This window comes from Pongo pygmaeus, chromosome 1 (assembly GCF_028885625.2).
Source record: "Pongo pygmaeus isolate AG05252 chromosome 1, NHGRI_mPonPyg2-v2.0_pri, whole genome shotgun sequence".
NCBI classification, from domain to species: Eukaryota; Metazoa; Chordata; class Mammalia; order Primates; family Hominidae; genus Pongo; species Pongo pygmaeus.
The window spans coordinates 191339455-191360019 of record NC_072373.2 but is presented as its reverse complement, the minus strand read 5'-3'; the positions used below and the strand labels follow the sequence as shown (position 1 = coordinate 191360019).

Below are 20565 nucleotides of genomic sequence, written 5' to 3'. Positions count from 1 at the left end.
CTGGAATTTAGAGTGGAAGAGTCATCCGTTGGGTTTATTTTGTAGCACATTAATTCTGCACAGCTGCTCCTTGGGGAAAGGCATAATGACACTCTCAGAGAGGCAGCAAGTTACAGTGGAGGGAGCACACTGCACTGAGTGAGAAAACCTGAATCCAAGTCCTGGCTGTACTGCTTACCAGCTGGGTGACCTTGGACACCGTTCACATTTTTTTTTAAGCAATGAGGCATCTCTTCTGTAAATCCAGAACAGTAACATCTACCTTGCCTACATCATGAATTAGTGATTGCGAGAACCAAGTAAACTAATGAACGTACATAAAAACATTTTCTAAGCCCTAAAGTGTGTGTAGACATGGGGTGAGAGAGAAATGTGTTCACAGCTGATTCCCAGAGGGTTTCTAGTCTTGCTTTTATAGGTAACTCCACTTTATTCCCTCAGGTATTAGACAGGGAGTTAAAGGATCTGACCACCTTGGTCAGTCAGGAGTTGGAGTGTGTGAATCAGATTATCATCAGCCAGCCTCAAGAAGTTCCTGCTCAACTGTTGAAGGCTCTAGAGAAAGATGCCAAGAATCTTCAGAAGTCTCTCAGCTCTGTGAGTGACACTTGGAATTCCAGGCTACTCCACTTCCAGAATGCTGTGGAAATAGAAAAGGTAGCATTTTGCTTTTATTCATAAAGGCTTACAAAGTCTGGGTGGTTGGGAGATTTTCATAATGTGATTTTCCATTTATTTCTTAGACTAAAGTGTTAAATCAGCACACACAGCTAGAAGGCAGACTTCAAGATCTGAGAGCCTGGGTTGGCAATACCAATCTTATTCTGAACAGCAAGGGATCTAACAGTGAAACAGATGTTGACAGCCTGAACCGCTGTCTCCAACAGTATGAGGTAAACTCAAGCACGTTTTCTTTGTCCTTTGAGTTGTATCAATTTTATTTTCCTGCTAGGCAAACCAGTATCCATATTTATCTTTCTTTTTTTTTGAGACAGAGTCTTGCTCTGTCGCCCAAGCTGGAGTACAGTGTCACAGTCCCAGCTCACCACAACCTCCACCTCCCAGGTTCAAGTGATTCTCCCACCTCAGCCTCCCGAGTAGCTGGGACTATAGGCGCCTACCTCCACGCCCAGCTCATTTTTGTATTTTTAGTAGAGATGGGGTTTCACCTTGTTGGCCAAGCTGGTCTCAAACTCCTGACCTCAGGTGATCCGCCCGCCTCGGCCTCCCAAAGTGCTGGGATTACAGGCGTGAGCCACTGCACCCGGCCATTTATCTTTCTTAGAAAGTCTGATTTTCCATTTTATAAATAAAGTCAGCTACGTTTAGGTTTATAATTATCATATCCCTGGCCGGGCATGGCAGCTCACACCTGTAATACCAGCACTTTGGGAGGCCAAGGCGGGCAGATCACCTGAGGTCAGGAGTTCAACACCAGCCTGGCCAACATGGTGAAACCCCGTCTCTATTAAAAATACAAAAAAATTAGCCGGGCGGTGTGGCAGGCACCCGTAATCCCAGCTACTTGGGAGCCTGAGGCAGGAGAATCGCTTGAACCCGGGAAGCAGAGGTTGCAGTGAGCCAAGACCGCGCCATTGCACTCCAGCTTGGGCAACAAGAACAAAACTCCGTCTTAAAAAAAAAAATCATATCCCTGGAGCTTCAGTGATAATGATCATTTCTCCTTTCAGCTATTCTCTGAGAGACCATCTACTGAATGACCTGTTATTATCAATCTCATCCTCTCTTTATAAATGAGCATGTAGGATCCGTCCTTTGTTTCTTTTTTGACCAAGATCCAATCCTACGTGCACACACACATAGCAGTTTCAGGAGATTTTTTGTTGTTGTTTCAGGGGTACATGTGCAGGTTCGTTATATAGGTAAACTGCATGTCATGAGGGTTTGATGTACAGATAATTTTATCACCTGGGTAATAAGCATAGTACCCAATAGGTATTTTTTCTGATCCTGTCTCTGCTGCCACCCCCTCACCCTCAAGTAGGCCCCAGTATCTGTTGTTCCCCTCCTAGTATCCATGTGTTCTTGTTTGGCTTCCACTTATAAGTGAGAACATGCCATATTTGGCTTTCTGTTCCTATGTTAGTTTGCTTAGGATAATGGCCTCCAGCTCCATCCATATTGCTTTAAAGGATATGATCTCGTTCTTTCTTATGGCTGGATAGTATTCCATAAAATGTGGTGTCCACATTTTCTTTATCTAGTGTACCATTGATGGGCATTTAGGTCAATTCCATGTCTTTGCTATTGTGAATAGTGCTGTACTGAACATACACACACATGTGTCTTTATGATAGAATAATTTACATTCCTTTGGGTATATACCCAATAACGGGATTGCTAGGTCAGATGGTAATTCTAAGTTCCTGTGAAATCGCTGCAGTGCTTTCCACCATGACTGAACTCAGGAGAATTTTTGATCGGTTATTTACAGCATGGGTTGGCAAACTTTTTTTTTTTTTTTTTTTTTTTTGAGATGGAGTCTCGCTCTGTCACCCAGGCTGGAGTTCAGTGGTGCGATCTCAGCTCACTGCAACCTCCATTCTCCTGCCTCAGCCTCCCAAGTAGCTGGGATTACAGGCACCCACCACCATGCCAGGCTAAATTTTTTGTATTTTCAGTAGAGAGGGGTTTCACCATGTTGCCTAGAGTGGTCTCGAACTTCTGACTTCAGGCAATCCACCCACCTTGGCCTCCCAAAGTGCTGGGATTACAGACGTGAGCCACCGCGTCTGGTCAGCAAACTTTTAAAATAAAGGGCCAGATAATAAATATTATAGGCTTTATGAACCGTATGCAGAAGACCTATTTCTGTTGCAATCACTCAAAATTAAAGCAGCCATAGATAGTACATAAACAAATGGCTATGGCTATGTTCCAATAAAACTTTATTTACAAAAACATGTGACAGGCCAGATTTTGCTTGGGGGCCATAGTTTGTTGACCCCCCTGCTCTAGAGAGTTGCTTTTCTTCTTCTTAAGCCCCAGCTTAATTGATTCTTTTTATTAGTCAATGAGAGAAAAGTTAAGACCATGAAATACATGTGAACCAGAGAGTTTTCTCCCCAATATTGTTCTCTTTTTTTGTTCTATTTAAGACTATATCAGGTATATTACAGTGGTTTATCAACCCTCTGCTATAGAGAGATACCCCTCTCCTTCAACTTTTTAGAATGTCAGAATAGAACTAGAAATGTCCCCTCCTTCTGTTCTATCTTCTCCCTCTTCCCCAATCTTAAGAGAAGCAGACATAAAAGTTTGTCCGTGATCAACCTTGTACACAATCTCATCCCTCTTTATGATGCAACAGTTGACCTGCCTCCTCTTTTTATACCCTTTATCCAAAGATATCACTGAGGGAGTTTCAGACTTTATTCAGGCTTTATCTGTTTGCTGAGATATTACAAAGAAGCAAGCATGAAAAAAATTACCATGACATAGTATGAGATATAAAAACATAGAGACATAGAGCATTTCATGCATTGGTGCCCTCCCCTAGTTATAACATATGAATCCTCTTGTAGCAGAGAACAACAGTCTGAGCCTTGTTTTTCCAGTGATAGTTTCCTAAATTATCATGTTCACAGAGGAAGAAAGCTTTGTCTTATTGTTAGCAGCGGCAAATCCATGTGAGTCTGCAGCTGCTCTGTTCTTGCCTCCTCAGGCGAAAGAATTTGACCAAGGGGCATAAGGCAGGGGGAGAGACTGAGGCAAGTTTTAGAGCAGGAGTGAAAGTTTATTTAAAAGTTTTAGGGCTGGGCACGGTGGCTCACGCCTGTCATCCCAGCACTTTGGGAGGCCGAGGCGGGCGGATCGCCTGAGGTCGGGAGTTCGAGACCAGCCTGACCAACGAGAAGAAACCCCGTCTCTACTAAAAATACAAAATTAGCCAGGCGTGGTGGCACATACCTGTAATCTCAGCTACTTGGGAGGCTGAGGCAGGAGAATCGCTTGAACCCGGGAGGCAGAGGTTGTGGTGAGCTGAGGTTGCGCCATTGCACTCCAGCCTGGGCAGCAAGAGGGAAACTCCATCTCAAAAAAAAAAAAGTTTTAGGGCCAGGCGTGGTGGCTCATGCCTATAAATCCCAACACTTTGGGAGGCCAAGGTGGGAGGATCACCTGAAGTTCAGGAGTTCAAGATCAGCCTGGCCAACATGGTGAAACCCCGTCTCTACTAAAAAAAAATATAAAATTAGCTGAGCATGGTGGCAGGCACCTGTAATCCCAGTTACTTGGGAGGCTGAGGCAGGAGAATCGCTTGAACCCGGGAGGTGGAGATTGCAATGAGCTGAGATCATGCCACTGGACTCCAGCCTGGGTGACAGAGCTCGACTCTGTCTCAAAAAAAAAAAAAAAAAATTTAGAGCAGGAATGAAAGGAAGTAAAGTACACTTGGAAGAGGGCCAAACGGGCAACTTGAGAGATCCAAGTGTGCTGTCTGTCCTTTGACTTGGGGTTTTATATGTTGGCATGCTTCCAGGGGTTACGTTTCTCCTCCCCTGATTCTTCCCTTGGGGTGGGCTGTCTGCATGTGCAGTGACCTGCTAGCACTTGGGAGGGGTCGCATGTGCAGTGTGTTTACTAAAGTTGTATACATGCTCACTTGAGGCGTTTTTCCCTTACCAGTTGAGCGTTCTTAGAGGAAGTTCATATACCGGTTTAAACTCCGCCACTTTACCTCTTAGTGCTCATGCTTGAGCCCACTCGCCCAGCTCCTGAGATCTTACTGGGAAGCTGCTAATCACCAGCTTTAGGTGTTTTCTATCTATTGAGAGCCTGCCTTTCTCTGCTGCCGGCTGCAACCAATTATTATTTTAGAGAGATGGTTGAACAACCACCTGACCATCATCTGATGGTCACCTGACATTCTTGGAGGTGACCATCAGGTGATGTGGAGGTGGGCAAGGCCTCTCATGCCCTGCTCATGTCTGCCTAACTACCTACTGTAACATTGTGATAAATATTCAAGAAGCCCTTTCTGCCTGCTCTGCAGGATTGACTACTCTGAATTGATCTACTCTCAGTTTCAAAGTGATGGAGATCCAGTATAACATAATTGATAATCACTAAATATGGGAAGATTGCTTGCTTTTAATAGTCTGAAAACAGATGATTTTAGTGTTTGGACAGTTTTTACTACTTTAAGGGAAAAATGTAACTATAACAAGAAAGTCTGAGTGTAATCTTTCAGCTTTAAAAATAGTATAAACAGTATAATTTACTCAGAAAATCAAAATTTAGGCTGGGCGTGGTGGCTCATGCCTGTAATCCCAGCACTTTCGGAGGCTAAGTGGAAGGATCACTTAAGCCCAGGAGTTCGAGACCAGCCTGGGCAATGTAGTGAGACACCATGTCTACAGATAACTTAAAAAATTAGCTGGGCATGATGGTGCGCACGTGTGGTCCCAGCTACTTGGAAGGCTGAGGTGAGAGGATTGCTTGAGCCCAGGAGGTCCAGGCTGCATTGAGCTTTGTATGCATCACTGCACTCCAGCCTGGGTGACAGAGCAAGATCTTGTCTCAAAAAACAAAAAATTTAGCGAATCACAAACAAATTATATATTTTCTCAGTACTGGCCTACCAGTAACTCATTGCTGGACAGATACAAATAGATATTTGAACCTAAGAAAGTATAATTAGGTACATCTCAGATCAGAAATTCATGTTATACTTTCCAAAATTTTTTTTAAAAATTGATGGACGGGCGCGTGGCTCACGCCTGTAATCTCAGCACTTTGGGAGGTCAAGGAAGGCAGATCACTTGAGGCCGGGAGTTTGAGACAAACCTGGCCAACATGGCAAAACCCTGTCTCTACTAAAAATACAAAAAATTAGCCAGGCGTGGTGGTGAGCACCTGTAGGCCCAGTTACTCAGGAGGTAGAGGCACAAGAATTGCTTGAACCAGTGAGGCAGAGGTTGCAATGAGCCGAGATTGTACCACTGCACTCCAGCCTGGGCAACAGAGCAAGACTGTTTAAAAAAAAAAAAAAAAGGCCAGGCATGGTGGCTCACGCCTGTAATCCCAACATTTTGGGAGGCCAAGGCGGGCAGATCACAAGGTCAGGAGATCGAGACCATCTTGCTAACACAGTGAAACCCCATCTCTACTGAAACTACAAAAAATTAGCCGGGCGTGGTGGCGGGTGCCTGTAGTCCCAGCTACTCGGGAGGCTGAAGCAGGAGAATGGCATGAACCTGGGAGGCAGAGCTCGCAGTGAGCCAAGATCGCGCCACTGTACTCCAGCCTGGGTGACAGAGTGAAACTCTGTATCAAAAAAAAAAAAAAATTCACAGATATTTTGGATTAACAATAGTATAATCATGCTAGCATAAATAATTGAGCTGCTTACTGCATTTGGAAATCAAGGTAGGTCCAGTAAAGGAAACTTAATTCTAATTTATGAGGAGTTTGGAGAGACTGAAAGTGAGAGATACTTTTTTTTTTTTTTTTTGAGACGGAGTCTTGCTCTGTCGCCCAGGCTGGAGTGCAGTGGTACAGTCTTGGCTCACCGCAACCTCTGCCTCCCGGATTCACGCCATTGTCCTGCCTCAGCCTCCCAAGTAGCTGGGACTACAGGCGCCCGCCACTACGCCTGGCTAATTTTTTGTATTTTTAGTAGGGACGGGGTTTCACCATGTTAGCCAGGATGGTCTCCATCTCCTGACCTTGTGATCCGCCCACCTTGGCCTCCCAAAGTGCTGCGATTACAGGCATGAGCCACCGCGCCCAGCCGAGAGAGACTTTAATTCTAGTTTGGCCCTAGAATTATTAGTGACAGTTATGAAAATACAGGAAATTAGCCTCTCTGATTCTGTTGGTTTTCTTCATGGACTGAGAAATGAAAGTATCATGGTTTGGTTTGGTTTTTTGTTTCCTTTTTCCATTTACCTTAGGATTTGAAACAGCCCATGGCTGAAAGGAAATCTCAGCTGGATGCTCTTGCTTTTGATGTTCAGTTCTTTATCTCGGAACATGCCCAGGACTTGTCCCCTCAGCAGAATCGACAGATGCTGAGGCTTCTGAATGAACTGCAGAGGTCCTTCCAGGACATTTTGGAGCAGACTGCAGCTCAGGTGGATGCCTTGCAGGGCCATCTTCAACAAATGGAGCAGGAAGCCCTGGTGAAGGTCAGACTGAACCAGCAGCTGGGCTCAGTTTGTCTTTGGGGATGTCCTCTGTCATTGGGTTTTCTGGCCAGACTCTGTGTATCATCATTGCAGGAGCCTGGGTTTACCAGTTTTGAAATTTCATGTCATGCAGGCCAGTATGGTTCTAGTCTAGGAGGCACCTGTTCTGGCTGTTGTTCTTGCCATGTCTTTGATTTTATGTATGTGTGAGAGAATGTATGTGTTGACATGTGTATACATATGCAAGTGTTTTCTTTTAGTGAGACTTTTCCTTCACTGTATCTCATTGTCTCTGAATTTCAAATGAAAATCATGTATCTAGTCCTTTCCCTACTTTACTTTCTCCTTTAGCATTGTTTTGAGGGCTCGTAAGAACATCTAGATACTCTGAGCTCTTGAGGAGAAGGGTTCTGAAATCAGTTTCATTCTATTTAATCTATTTCAAATGATTTACCATAAGGTTCCTTTACAATCCTTAAGTGGCTGACAGGAAATTTTATTAGAATCATTAATTTTTGGCTCTTTAAGAATTAATATTATTTTCTTGCCCCTTTCCTCACACTATAGTGCCCAGTGCTTATTTGCTTATTCAGTCATGGAAAACAGTATGTAGAAGCAGGGATGATACTAAAACAAACAAACAAACAAAAAACTAACCATCCTACCATCTTTCATCACAACTCTCTTCTTGCAAAGCTCAACTCAACATAGTTACATTAATAATAACATCAAAACCTTAGAATACCCAGAATGATGTTCATGCCATTTCTGCTATTTGAATAGTAAGTTGGCATGTAGCAAGATGACATTAGAATTGTCATTATCACCATAAAATTTGTCTCAAGGGCTCCTTTATTAAATATTGTGCAAAAAATTAAGCTTTTGAGTCAGACTTTAAGGGAATTAGGGTAGTTGGTGCCATATGTCCCCTATTACTGTCTCATTTTTTCAACTATATTGAAATTGAGATATACTAATGGAAAGCTTTAGGTTACCTTTGAAAACTGAGCATATGCAATGCTCTCATTCAGGAGTTTATATAGCATGATATAACCTTCAGATAATTAATGAAGTAAAATTCGTCTGAGCCACATTAAGACAAGACCCAGCCCAGATTCACAGTAGACTCCTGAGCTGCAGCAGGTGATAGAACTGCATGTGAACATTCTCCCTGAGCGTGTAATTAATTCCACAATGCTTATTAACCTTGTTATTGTCAGAAATGCTCTGCTTCTCTCAATATTTGCCTTGAATGTGTGTGTATGTCTCTGTGTTAACTTGTTTGCTTTGCTTTTTTCAGATTCAGTCTGCACCCATCCTAACCCATGAAGATCCTGTTTTACAGCTGAAGAGCTCTTAGGAGTTCTCTTCCAGAGCCCTTCTATTTGTCCTAAAGAGGGGGAGAGAGGGCCAATTTGGGCACCTGTCTGTAAGTGCAGGTGACTAAAGCGCCATCAGAAGGTAGAAACTGGTGGAAAATGGTTTTAGAAGGATGGTCAGGAGAACACATCATGCTCAATTGCTCAGTCAGGTGCTTCAGTGTCATACAACTGAGATAAAATCTAGAGAAAGGATTGGGCACAGAAACATATTCCCTCTCTCTCCTTGGGCCTGGCCTGTTCCTTTGATATTAGTGTAGACACCTAAAGGACTGAGCCAGTTGCTATTCTTGGGCACTTTCCTTCTCAAAATAGCCAAATCTAGCCCTTCATGCCTGGCGTGTAATCATTTTATTTAATGAGTCTCTGGATTGATGAGACATTTGATTTATAAAGTCAGCTCAATTATTAAGAAGCTTGATTAACTTATGAATTATCCAGGTCTTTGATTTTTCTTTCTACTCCAATTCTTCTACTTTTGCATATTATGTAGCAAATCTCTGGTTCTAGTGGAGGGATTGATCAGAACCACTAAATTATTATCATCACCATTATCATGTGTGGATTTCAAGCATCTGGGCTCTTTCTTCTCCATTTCCAAAGATAATAACAGCAGTCTGGTGAAGGAGCTCTCAAACCAAAACCTGAACTAGAAGCATTCTCATAATTATCCTGATTATCCAATCCATAGACCCAGATCAATGGACTGTCCAAATGAGGGGAGCTTTCCGAATATGACTTCTGTGTCTTTTCCTATTCTAGTCTCCCACCAACTTTTCCATCCTTGAGATATAACCTTCCTGTTTTACATTTCAGGGAGTTTCTTGTATTTATAAAATGTGAATTAGGAAATGTCTCTTGACCCCTTTGCATTTTAATTAGACCCTGCAGAAACAACAAAATACCTGTCACCAGCAACTGGAGGATCTTTGCAGTTGGGTAGGACAGGCAGAAAGAGCACTGGCAGGCCACCAAGGCAGAACCACCCGGCAGGATCTCTCTGCTTTGCAGAAGAACCAAAGTGACTTGAAGGTCAGTGTGAATCTGTCAATTTTGACACAAAGTCTCGCTCTACTGCTCAGGCTGGAGTACAGTGGCGTTATCTTGGCTCACTGCAGCTTCGATCTCCTGGGCTCAGGCAATCCTCCCACCTCAGCCTCCCCAGGAGCTGGGACAAAGTCACGAGCCACCATGTCCTAATTTTTTAATTTTTTTGTAGAGATGGGGTATCACTATGTTGCCAAAGCTGGTCTCGAACTCTGGGCTCAAGCAATCCTCCTGCCGTGGCCTTGGCCTCTCAAAGTGTTAGGATAACAGGCTTGAGCCACCATGCCTGGTGATTTTTTCATTCCTTTGACAAATATTTAGCGCTCAAGGGTTAGCAATAATGGTAAACAGACATCATCCCTGGCCTTGTGAAGCACACAGTCTAGCAGGGCATACAGAAATTATACAGGTTATTATAAAAATGAACATAAAATTAGTAACTGTTATATCTGTGAAGGAAAACTCATATGAGAACATATAGCAGAGAGACCTAATCTAGTCTAGGATTTCAGAAAAGATTATCTTGAAGAAGTGTCACCTAAACTTGAGAAATAAAAGATATGTAGGCATTAATTCATGAAGAGGTAGGAGGAAGAAGAGAACATACCAGGCAGAGGCTTATATATTGGTCTTGAGGTGGGTGTGGTATTGAGCACAACATATTCAAGAACCAAAAGAAAGCTAGTTCAACTGGACTGCAAAGAACAAGAGGAAAATTAGGGAAAGTTGAAGTTGGAGGGGTAAGTGGGACCTGTATCACACTGGACCCCGCAGGCCACATTAAGGATAAGGAGTGATATCCAAGAGAGTATAAGGGCCCATCAGGCCTCGACTCTGCTAAGATCATGTTGTCAACAATTCTTTATGGAAAGAATGATCTCTTTGAGGATAATGCATTGCAAAATGAAAAATCTCTCATGTTCATGTTTATGGACAACCTCCTTTTTTGGCTTCACTAAATATTTGCTTAGAAAACAAAATCAAATTTCTTTGCATTGATTTAAGCCTAAACCTGAAGCAAATTGTTGTCAGGGACTATATACAGGACTATATGTCATCCTAGCCATTCCATCTTTATACCATTAGAGGACTTAGAAGCACTAAAGTTGAAGGCTCTGCCATTCCTATTTTCTTGTGTTAAGGATTTACAGGATGACATTCAGAATCATGCCACCTCATTTGCCACTGTTGTCAAGGACATTGAGGGGTTCATGGAAGAGAATCAGACCAAGCTGAGCCCACGTGAGTTGACAGCTCTTCGGGAAAAGCTTCATCAGGCTAAGGAGCAATATGAGGCGCTCCAGGAACAGACACGTGTGGCCCAGAAGGAACTGGAGGAAGCAGTGACCTCCGCCTTACAGCAGGAGACTGAAAAGGTAATAGACTGCTATGACACTTGATATTTTTCAAAAAAGAAAATTTTGGTACCGACACAAATAAAAGACAGTGAGGGGAAAACAGGCTTATAGCACGCACAGAATCATGAGGAAGGGCTACTTCAGGAGCTAGTCTGGTTTTTGTTTTTTGAGACAGAATCTCTGTCACCCAAGCTGGAGTGCAGTGCCATGATGTCGGCTTACTGCAACCTCTGCCTGCCAGGTTCAGGTGATTCTCCTGCCTCAGCCTCAGCCTCCCAAGTAGCTGGGATTACAGGTGCCTGTCACCACGCCTAGCCAATTTTTGTATTTTTAGTAGAGATAGGGTTTCACCAGGTTGGCCAGGCTGGCTAGTCTGTATTTTTACAAGAATCTTTATTTTTACAAGAAATGTCCAGGAGGAGTTTAAGTCAGGACAGTTGGTAAAAAGAACATATTCCTATTCCTCCCCCAACCCCCAAACATCTTGCTATCTGTATATTCAGTCCTCTGACTAATTGAAAAATATCAGAAAGAACTTAGTGAGGAAGAGTATTATTATGGGGAGGAAAAAAGCAAATGGCTTTTTTTTTTTTTTTTGAGACAGAGTTTTGCTCTGTTGCCAAGACTGGAGTACAGTGGTGCAATCTCAGCTCACTGCAACCTCCACCTCCTGGGTTTGAGTGATTCTCGGGCGTCAGCCTCCTGAGTAGCTGGGACTACAGACACATGCCACCACACCTGGCTAATTTTTGTATTTTTTAGTAGAGATGGGGTTTCACCCTTTGACCAGGCTGGTCTCAAACTTCTGACCTCAAGCGATCCTCCTGCCTCGGCCTCCCAGAGTGCTGGGATTACAGGTGTGAGTCACCATGCCTGGCGAAATGATGTATTTTAATATGAGTCTAGACTGGTGATCTAAGAGTACTAGGGAAAAATATCTATGAAGTCTTAGCCGAAAGCTGTCCCCAAGCTGCCTCTGTAGTTACGATGGGAATCATGGCACTGGGATAAACCAAAGAGAAGCCAAAGTCTCAAATGACCTTCTGCACCCCACTCAGCACTGGCAGATTGAATTTGAATCCTTTGTTTAGCCTTGGATGCTGACACTAATGAGGAAAGTAGAGAACATGGAAAAGAAAAATAAATTACCTGAAGATGAATTTTGAAATAGACGAATAGATAACTTGGCATAACCTATTTAATTTATTAAAATACATGTAGAGCCAGTAAATAGAATTTCAGAGGCAAGTTGAAGAATTAAATGTTTCCCTGTAGCCTCAGGTGAGAGAAAAAATTTAAAAAGAGCTAAATGTTCTGTTTAGTTGAGGAAAGGATGAAAGAATTTTGTCTTTCCTTTAGGAAAGAGCAGCCAGGTAACTGAATGTGACTGCTATTTCTTACCCTACCATGCCAGTCCGGCACTTCTGTGTACCTCAAAAGATTCTGTGAAGCTTGCTGGGGTGGCAGGACTAAGTGACCTCTTAATAAAATATTTCTGAATCCTAGGATTTGTTTTGTTTTGAGACAGAGTATTGCCGTGTCACCCAAGCTGGAGTGCAGTGGCACGATCTTGGCTTACTGCAACCTCCACCTCCCAGGTTCAAATGATACTCGTGGTCTCAGCCTCCTGAGTAGCTGGGTCTACAGGCGTGCACCACCACTCCCAGATAATTTTTTGTATTTTTAGTAGAGATGGGGTTTCACCATGTTGACCAGGCTGGTCTCAAACTCCTGATCCTGAAGTAAGCCACTGTGTCCTGCCTCTTTTTTTTTTTTTTTTTAAGCAGTAAGATATAATGAAATGTAGAGATATTTTTAATAATTTTTCAAAAGATTTAAAGATATGAATTCTCTTTTGTATGTGCAAAGACTGTTTATACCCAGTCTTAGAATTAGCATAAAATTCTCTCCTCCCCTTTACCCCATTACTTAACCCGTGGAAAGCCTTCTCACTAGACTACCTCTGTGGCTTTCAGAGTAAAGCAGCAAAGGAACTGGCAGAGAACAAGAAGAAGATCGATGCTCTCCTGGATTGGGTAACTTCAGTAGGATCATCTGGTGGACAGCTGCTGACCAACCTTCCAGGAATGGAGCAGCTCTCGGAAGCTAGCTTGGAGAAAGGAGCCTTGGACACCACTGATGGTTACATGGGAGTGAATCAAGCCCCAGAGAAACTGGACAAGCAACGTGAGATGATGAAGGTAAGGGTGTTAGCTTATCCTCACTATACTAGAAAAATCTCTCCTGCCCTGAGCAAGTAACCACAATCACCTTGCCCCTAAATCCAGTGAGCACCTCGCAGTTTGTATCTTCTTTGATGTCTCAGCAGCTTTGACACTGTTGGCCACTCCTCTTGAAATACTTTCTCCCTTGGTTTCCATAATACTACTCTGCCCTGACCGTCTTTCTTACTTTCCTCTGGCCAGGTTTTCAAATACTGATGTTTCCAGGTGTATCCTAGGCCCTCTTTTTATCTTTCAGAACATACTTTCCTTGGGCAGTCTCTTCTACTCACAACACTGTAATTGCCATTTGCACTAATGAATTCTGTGTATGCATTTCCTTCCAGCCCTGATTCTGTCCCGAGCTATAAACTGGTATATAAATCTGTCTGTCTATTTGCAACTTGGGCCCATAAGCACATCAGCCTGAAAATGGAACTCCTATTTCCTATGATACTCCTCCCACAATCAAACATTCTTTTTCCTTTATTCCCACTTCATTGTCTGAACTGGACATCATCCTAGATTCCATTCTCTCTCTCACTCGCCTACGTCAAATCAGTCATCAAATCTTATGCTAATTATATTTCTTTCAAAGTCAGCTACACTTCTTCATCTTTACTAAGATATTATTGTAGTTTAGAACCACTGTCTGCTTTCACTGGTATTATTATAGTAGCTTCTACTGGTCTTCTTGCCTGTTGGTTTGTACCTTCCAGTCCATTCTCCTTACTACTAAGGAATCTTTCTAAAATGCCATATCCTTGCTTAGCCCTTTTTGTGGTTCCCTGTTGCCCTCAAGATTACCTGGTTAATGTGAGTAGTGCCGTAGTAAACATGCGTGTGGATGTGTCTTTATAGCAGCATGATTTATAGTCCTTTGGGTATATACCCAGTAATGGGATGGCTGGGTCAAATGGTATTTCTAGTTCTAGATCCCTGAGGAATCGCCACACTGACTTCCACAATGGTTGAACTAGTTTACAGTCCCATAGCAAAGACTTGGAACAAACCCAAATGTCCAACAATGATAGACTGGATTAAGAAAATGTGGCACATATACACCATGGAATACTATGCAGCCATAAAAAATGATGAGTTCATGTCCTTAGTAGGGACATGGATGAAATTGAAAATCATCATTCTCAGTAAACTATCGCAAGGACAAAAAACCAAACACCGCATATTCTCACTCATAGATGGGAATTGAACAGTGAGAACACATGGACACAGGAAGGGGAACATCACACTCTGGGGACTGTTGTGGGGTGGGGGGAGGGGGGAGGGATAGCATTAGGAGATATACCTAATGCTAAATGGCAAGTTAATGGGTGCAGCACACCAGTATGGCACATGTATACATATGTAACTAACCTGCACATTGTGCACATGTACCCTAAGACTTAAAGTATAATAAAAAAAAAAAAAAAGATTACCTGGTTAACTCTCCTCTCAGCCCCTACCCACTGGGATCTAGTCTACTTATTTGGCCTTATCTGTCAGCTTCGTTTATACTTGAGCATCTGCTTATATTGATTCCTTTCAGTTTATTGGCTAAACTGTGCTCTCACTTTCCTCTGGGCCTTTTCATGCTCTTGGAACTTACTTGCTTCTCCATTGCATAAAGTAAGGGAGGGGGCCCAGCTACTGGTTAATTTTTACTCATTCTTCAGATCTCAGCTTAGAGTTCACTTCCTCTAGGAAGCCCTTAATTCACCACCCTCACCAAAGTTAGGGTGTATATTCCCCCATATGCTCTTCTTTCTTTTATTTTATTTATTTATTTATTTATTTTTGAGACAGAGTCTTGCTCTGTTACCCAGGCTGGAGTGCAGTGGCGCGATCTCGGCTCACCACAACCTCCATCTCCTGGAGTCAAGCAATTCTCATGCATCAGCCTCCCAAGTAGCTAAGATTACAGGCATGTGCCACCATGCCTAGCTAAGTTTTGTATTTTTAGTAGGGATGGAGTTTCACTGTGTTGGCCAGACTGGTCTCAAACTCCTGACCTCGGGTGATTTACTCACCTCCCAAAGTGTTGGGATTACAGGTGCCCAGCCTATAAGTTCCTCTTATACCCTTTCCTACTTTTTAGCATTTCTCATTCGATATTGTTTTGTTGTCTGTATTGCCCTCTAGATGCTAGGCTTGAAAACGCACACTGTTTCTTACAGGCTGCCTGTTCTGTAACAAAACAAAACAAAACAAAAAAGCAGAAGTCACTTCTTACTGTTTATTTCTACTCATTTATTTATTCATTTAGTAATTACTGAATAGCTGCCATATGCCAGGAATTAGAAATAAGCCAGTGAGCCAACCCAGTAAACCATCTTCAAGGGCATCAACTGGCATATACAGGCACATTCTATTGAATGATTGAAAGAATATTACATATTTAGGACACTTACAACACGTGGATCATATATTTTAGTGGTGACACCTTTATAGAAAGAATATTGGCTTAGCTGGAATACTTGTGTTCAGTGGCCTGTGTGGACCATTGTCATATTTTATGTTAATAGGATTTCTGCCTCTTGCATGACGCTTTTGGAAGGTCCATTATAATGTGTCCCCCAAAGCCCTGGTAGTCTTATAAGAGGACAGAGCAAAAATGGTTCTGCTGTCATAGGGCACTTCTGACACCTTTTGCTGGCAGCAGTCAACCTAACCAAGTGGTATCTCCATTCTAGGAAGGAAACTGCCTTATAGGTAGATGAGTTGGAAGGTGAGAATGGAGGATACCTGGGTGATATACAGACAAAATTGTAGTACTGCTCCCACTTCACTCTCTAATTGAGCAAGATATATTTGTCCTTCCAGCTTTCTTTTTCACTTCCGCTTTTTTTTTTTTTTTTTTTGAGTCGGAGTCTCACTCTGTCGCCAGGCTGGAGTGCAGTGACATAATCTCGGCTCGCTGCAACCTCTGCCTCCCGAGTTCAAGCCATTCTCCTGCCTCAGCTTCCTGAATAGCTGGGATTATAGGTGCATGCCACCACACCCAGCTAATTTTTGTATTTTTAGTAGAGACGGGGTTTCACCGTGTTGGCCAGCATGGTCTCGATCTCTTGGCCTCGTGATCCACCTGCCTCGGCCTCCGAAAGTGCTGGGATTACAGGCGTGAGCCACCGAGCCCAGCTTTTTTTTATTTTTTAAAGACAAGAGGCCTCACTTTGCCACCCAGGGTGAAGTGCAGTGGTACAGTCATAGCTCACTGTAACAGGTGTGGACTCACCATGCCTCATTAATTTTTTTTTTTAAGAGACAGTCTTGCTATGTTGTTGCTCAGGCTGGTCTCAAAAACCTAGCTTCAGTGATACTCCTGCATCAGCCTCCTAGTCACTCAGCTTTCTTGAAATGATGTGGGAAGCTGAGGCTATCAGGTTGCTGTTGATATAGGCTAAAACTAGACGATGATCTGTAGTCCTTCTCTAAGTAGTGGCATAAACAGTATAGGTAGTCAGGAACACTGACAGCTCCCACTGTCTTCTAGACTCAGGAAGAACATCTTATGTTTCAAAACAAAAGCTCACAACTCTCCTCAAAGAACTCATATTCCATTGGAATAGAAAGAAGGTCTATGTATAAGCACATAGACACAGTACATACAAATAAAAAGTACAAATTACTTATTATTACCCAGAAATACAGTTTACTCTCTAATTATTGAATTAATTTTCCATGGCCTTTCCTAGTAGGGACAGTCTTCATGGACACATGTGTGACATATTTCACAGTTAAGAACTTGCATTTTTTTTTTTTTTTTGAGATGGAGTCTCAGTCTGTTGCCAGGCTGGAGTGCAGTGGCAGGGTCTTGGCTCACTGCAACCTCTGCCTCCCAGGTTCAAGCAATTCTCCTGCCTCAGCCTCCCAAGTAGCTGGGATTACAGGCACGTGCCACCATGCCCAACTAATTTTTGTATTTTCAGTAGAGACAGGGTTTCACCATATTGGCCAGGATGGTCTCAATCTCTTGACCCTTGTGATCTGCCTGCCTTGGCCTCCCAAAGTACTGGAATTACAGACGTGAGCCACTGTGCCTGGCTGAACTTACAATTTTTATATAGTCATATGTATGATTTATTCAGCTACCCTTCCACTAATGTAGATGATTATTAGTTGTCCATTTGTACAGTTTAGCGAAGAGAGTCAGGTTTGAGTTGCAGTTCTGTTCTTTAACAAACTGCATGACCTTAGTCAAGATATATAACGTCTTTTTGGTGTTCACTTACTCTTAATATGGGTATTATATTGTCTACCTACATTATAGGTTGTGCCACAAAGCAAATGAGATAATACATGTAAAATCTCTTTGAAAACCATGAAGTCCTATACGTGTCAGTTCAGAGGGGATTAGCATGTGGCATACTGTTTAGAGAGTGACTGATATTGGTGATTTCTGAGCAGCTGGAAAAGTGGTCTATTGAGTAGAGGTAGAGACCTTTCCCTACTTCTAGCTTATAGGTAGATGGTCCTTAAAGATTATAAGTACAACTTAAGAGTGAGCATCTAAATTAAAGGGCTATACCTAAAACAAGGGGCTGAACTGAATAAAATGAAGTTAACAGGGAAAAATGTGAGATGCAGCAAAACTGAGAGAGGTATATGACTTGACAGCAATGTGGGTGAAAAGACTAAGGCTTAATGTAAGCAGACCTCACATGGAGTATGAAATCCAGTCTTGTATACTTCAAATTATTGTGGATTCCCTACTGATTGTCCTTTGTTTGGGGGGATTTTTTTTTTTTACCAGGCCCGTCACCAAGAATTGCTGTCCCAGCAGCAAAATTTCATTCTGGCCACCCAGTCAGCTCAGGCCTTCTTGGATCAGCATGGCCACAATCTCACACCTGAGGAGCAACAGATGCTGCAAGAGAAACTGGGAGAGCTAAAGGAGCAATACTCTACTTCCCTGGCCCAATCAGAGGCAGAACTGAAGCAGGTGCAGACACTTCAGGATGAGTTGCAGAAATTTCTGCAGGATCATAGAGAGTTTGAAAGCTGGTTGGAACGATCTGAGAAAGAGCTGGAGAACATGCATAAGGAAGACAGCAGCCCCGAGGCCCTTCCCTCCCTGCTAAAGCGGCAAGGAAGCTTCTCAGAGGATGTCATTTCCCACAAAGGAGACTTGAGATTTGTGACTATCTCAGGACAGAAAGTCTTGGACATGGAAAACAGTTTTAAGGAAGGCAAAGAACCATCAGAAATTGGAAACTTAGTAAAGGACAAGTTGAAGGATGCAACAGAAAGATACACTGCTCTCCACTCAAAGGTAAGGGGGCAGCTCCTGGCATCCTTGGTGAAACAATCATGGCAGCCTTCACACAATGTAGGTAGTGTCTGGGGCTCAGAATAAGAACTCCAGGACATAGTAGGAGAGCTGATTTATACTTGGACCACGGTCAGAAGGTCTTCACAAACAATGCAAAAAATGTAAAATACATAGGTATTAGCCCAAAGGCCTGATAGCTAGCTAATACCTAATACCTAGCACTGGCAGGAGTATGTCACACTGATGGTGAAGGTGGAAGTATTCCCCTTCCTGTATTCTGACCAGCAGACTTGGACTCCCAAGAGACATAGCACACAGGGGAAATTTAAACCAATTGCACAGTCTTTATTTCTGTCTTTATTTCACAGAGCATCTAGGGTGAATCCTTACCTTCCTTCCTATCTAAAGAACTTCCTCTTTCTTCTAAAGTTTAGAATCCAGTCAGCTCTTCTTACCTGTCTTAATGCCTTCTGCCAACACTTCTAATCCCCAAGAAAGAATACTTTTTGCACTTCTTAACCCCTACCTTTGTCTGCAACCTTGTGTTCATTTCTTTGGGGGCTTGTCATACATCTCATTAAATTTTCCTGGGTATGTAAGAAGGTCAAGGTGAATAGTATGGAGCAAACAATGGGGACCCGCACTTACAGATCATTGCTACCCATCTATCCATGGGTTCTGGCACTACCATTATCTGAAGTTACAGTGAGTTCTCTGTAACAAAGCCAGGCCTCTTTCTTTGGGCAGCTGCTGCCTTTGGCCTGACCTTGCTTAAGTCTGCTTACCTTTCTTTCTCTGGCACAGTGTACACGATTAGGATCTCACCTGAATATGCTGTTAGGCCAGTATCATCAATTCCAAAACAGTGCTGACAGCCTGCAGGCCTGGATGCAGACTTGTGAGGCCAACGTGGAGAAGCTCCTCTCAGATACTGTTGCCTCTGACCCTGGAGTTCTCCAGGAGCAGCTTGCAACAACAAAGGTAAGTCAGGACACAGGCTGTGTTGTGGTGTCAAGACCTTGTATTCCATGGTGTAAAGTACCCCAAAATAAAGCAAATGCTTACATAAAATAAAGGCAGTGGTTGGGATGCCTTGGACGAGATCTGAGTGCTAAACACTTGCTTCTAATATTTATGGCTATGGGTAAACTTAGAATTATTCTGTAAAGCTGTTCAGTAGCTCCAGATTCCTAGAATCAGCTTTGATTACTTAGATGTTTTTCTTTTGTTTTTTTCATGGACAAGCAGCAGTTGCAGGAGGAATTGGCTGAGCACCAAGTACCTGTGGAAAAGCTCCAAAAAGTAGCTCGTGACATAATGGAAATTGAAGGGGAGCCAGCCCCAGACCACAAGCATGTTCAAGAAACTACAGGTATAAAGCAGCAGCAGTATAATAGTACTCCCTTAATTCCTAGTATGTACCTCTGTTCTGCAATATGTCACATTGTGTTGTGCAAATATCTGTGGTGCCAGGCTAGAGGCTGAGAATATAAACATGAATAGACATAGATTGTCATCAAAGAGCTCATCCTCTAATGAACTTTATTCTTGCACCATTGAAGGACCTTCACAATCTGGCTTCAGTCCCTTTTCCCCAGGCATCTATCTTCTAGCCACATCTACTTCTTTTCTTTCCCAAGTAAACCACTTACATCGTATTACCCCTGAAGTTTTTCCTATTGCTTAGCTGCTAACATTTATTGAATGTTTACCAAGCATGGTGAAATATTGCCCATGCTTCAAGATGTAGCCAAGAGTATATCGTGGTGACTATAGTTAATAACAATATATCATATACAGGCCGGGTGTGGTGGCTCATGCCTGTAATCCCAGCACTTTGGGAGGCCGAGGCAGGCAGATCACGAGGTCAGGAGATCGAGACCATCCTGACCAACACGGTGAAAACCCCGTCTCTACTAAAAATAAAAAAAAAATAAAAAAATAAAAAAATTAGCCGGGCATGGTGGCGGGCGCCTGTAATCCCAGCTACTCCGGAGGCTGAGGCAGGAGAATGGCGTCAACCCGGGAGGTGGAGCTTGCAGTGAGCTGAGAGCGTGCCACCGCACTCCAGCCTGGGCAACAGAGCAAGACTCCGTCTCAAAAAAAAACAATAATAATAATATATATATACACACACAC

At 42.9% G+C, this 20565-nt stretch overlaps 1 protein-coding gene across 8 annotated transcripts in view; it reads left to right on the top strand.

Moving 5' to 3' along the window:
* LOC129040038 (microtubule-actin cross-linking factor 1) overlaps positions 1-20565 on the top strand; it is a 379189-nt gene that overhangs the window by 231657 nt on the left and 126967 nt on the right. For 6 of the 8 annotated variants that reach the window (XM_054493938.2, XM_063665707.1, XM_054493908.2 and 3 more), the window contains 9 exons: positions 442-657; positions 744-893; positions 6918-7151; positions 9413-9562; positions 10720-10953; positions 12912-13136; positions 17908-18426; positions 19231-19407; positions 19675-19798. In XM_054493938.2, coding sequence (XP_054349913.1) covers positions 442-657; positions 744-893; positions 6918-7151; positions 9413-9562; positions 10720-10953; positions 12912-13136; positions 17908-18426; positions 19231-19407; positions 19675-19798 — 2029 coding nt within the window. The remainder of the gene's footprint in view (positions 1-441; positions 658-743; positions 894-6917; positions 7152-9412; positions 9563-10719; positions 10954-12911; positions 13137-17907; positions 18427-19230; positions 19408-19674; positions 19799-20565) is intronic. The other 2 variants (XM_054493981.2, XM_054493965.2) reach the window with 1 other exon arrangement.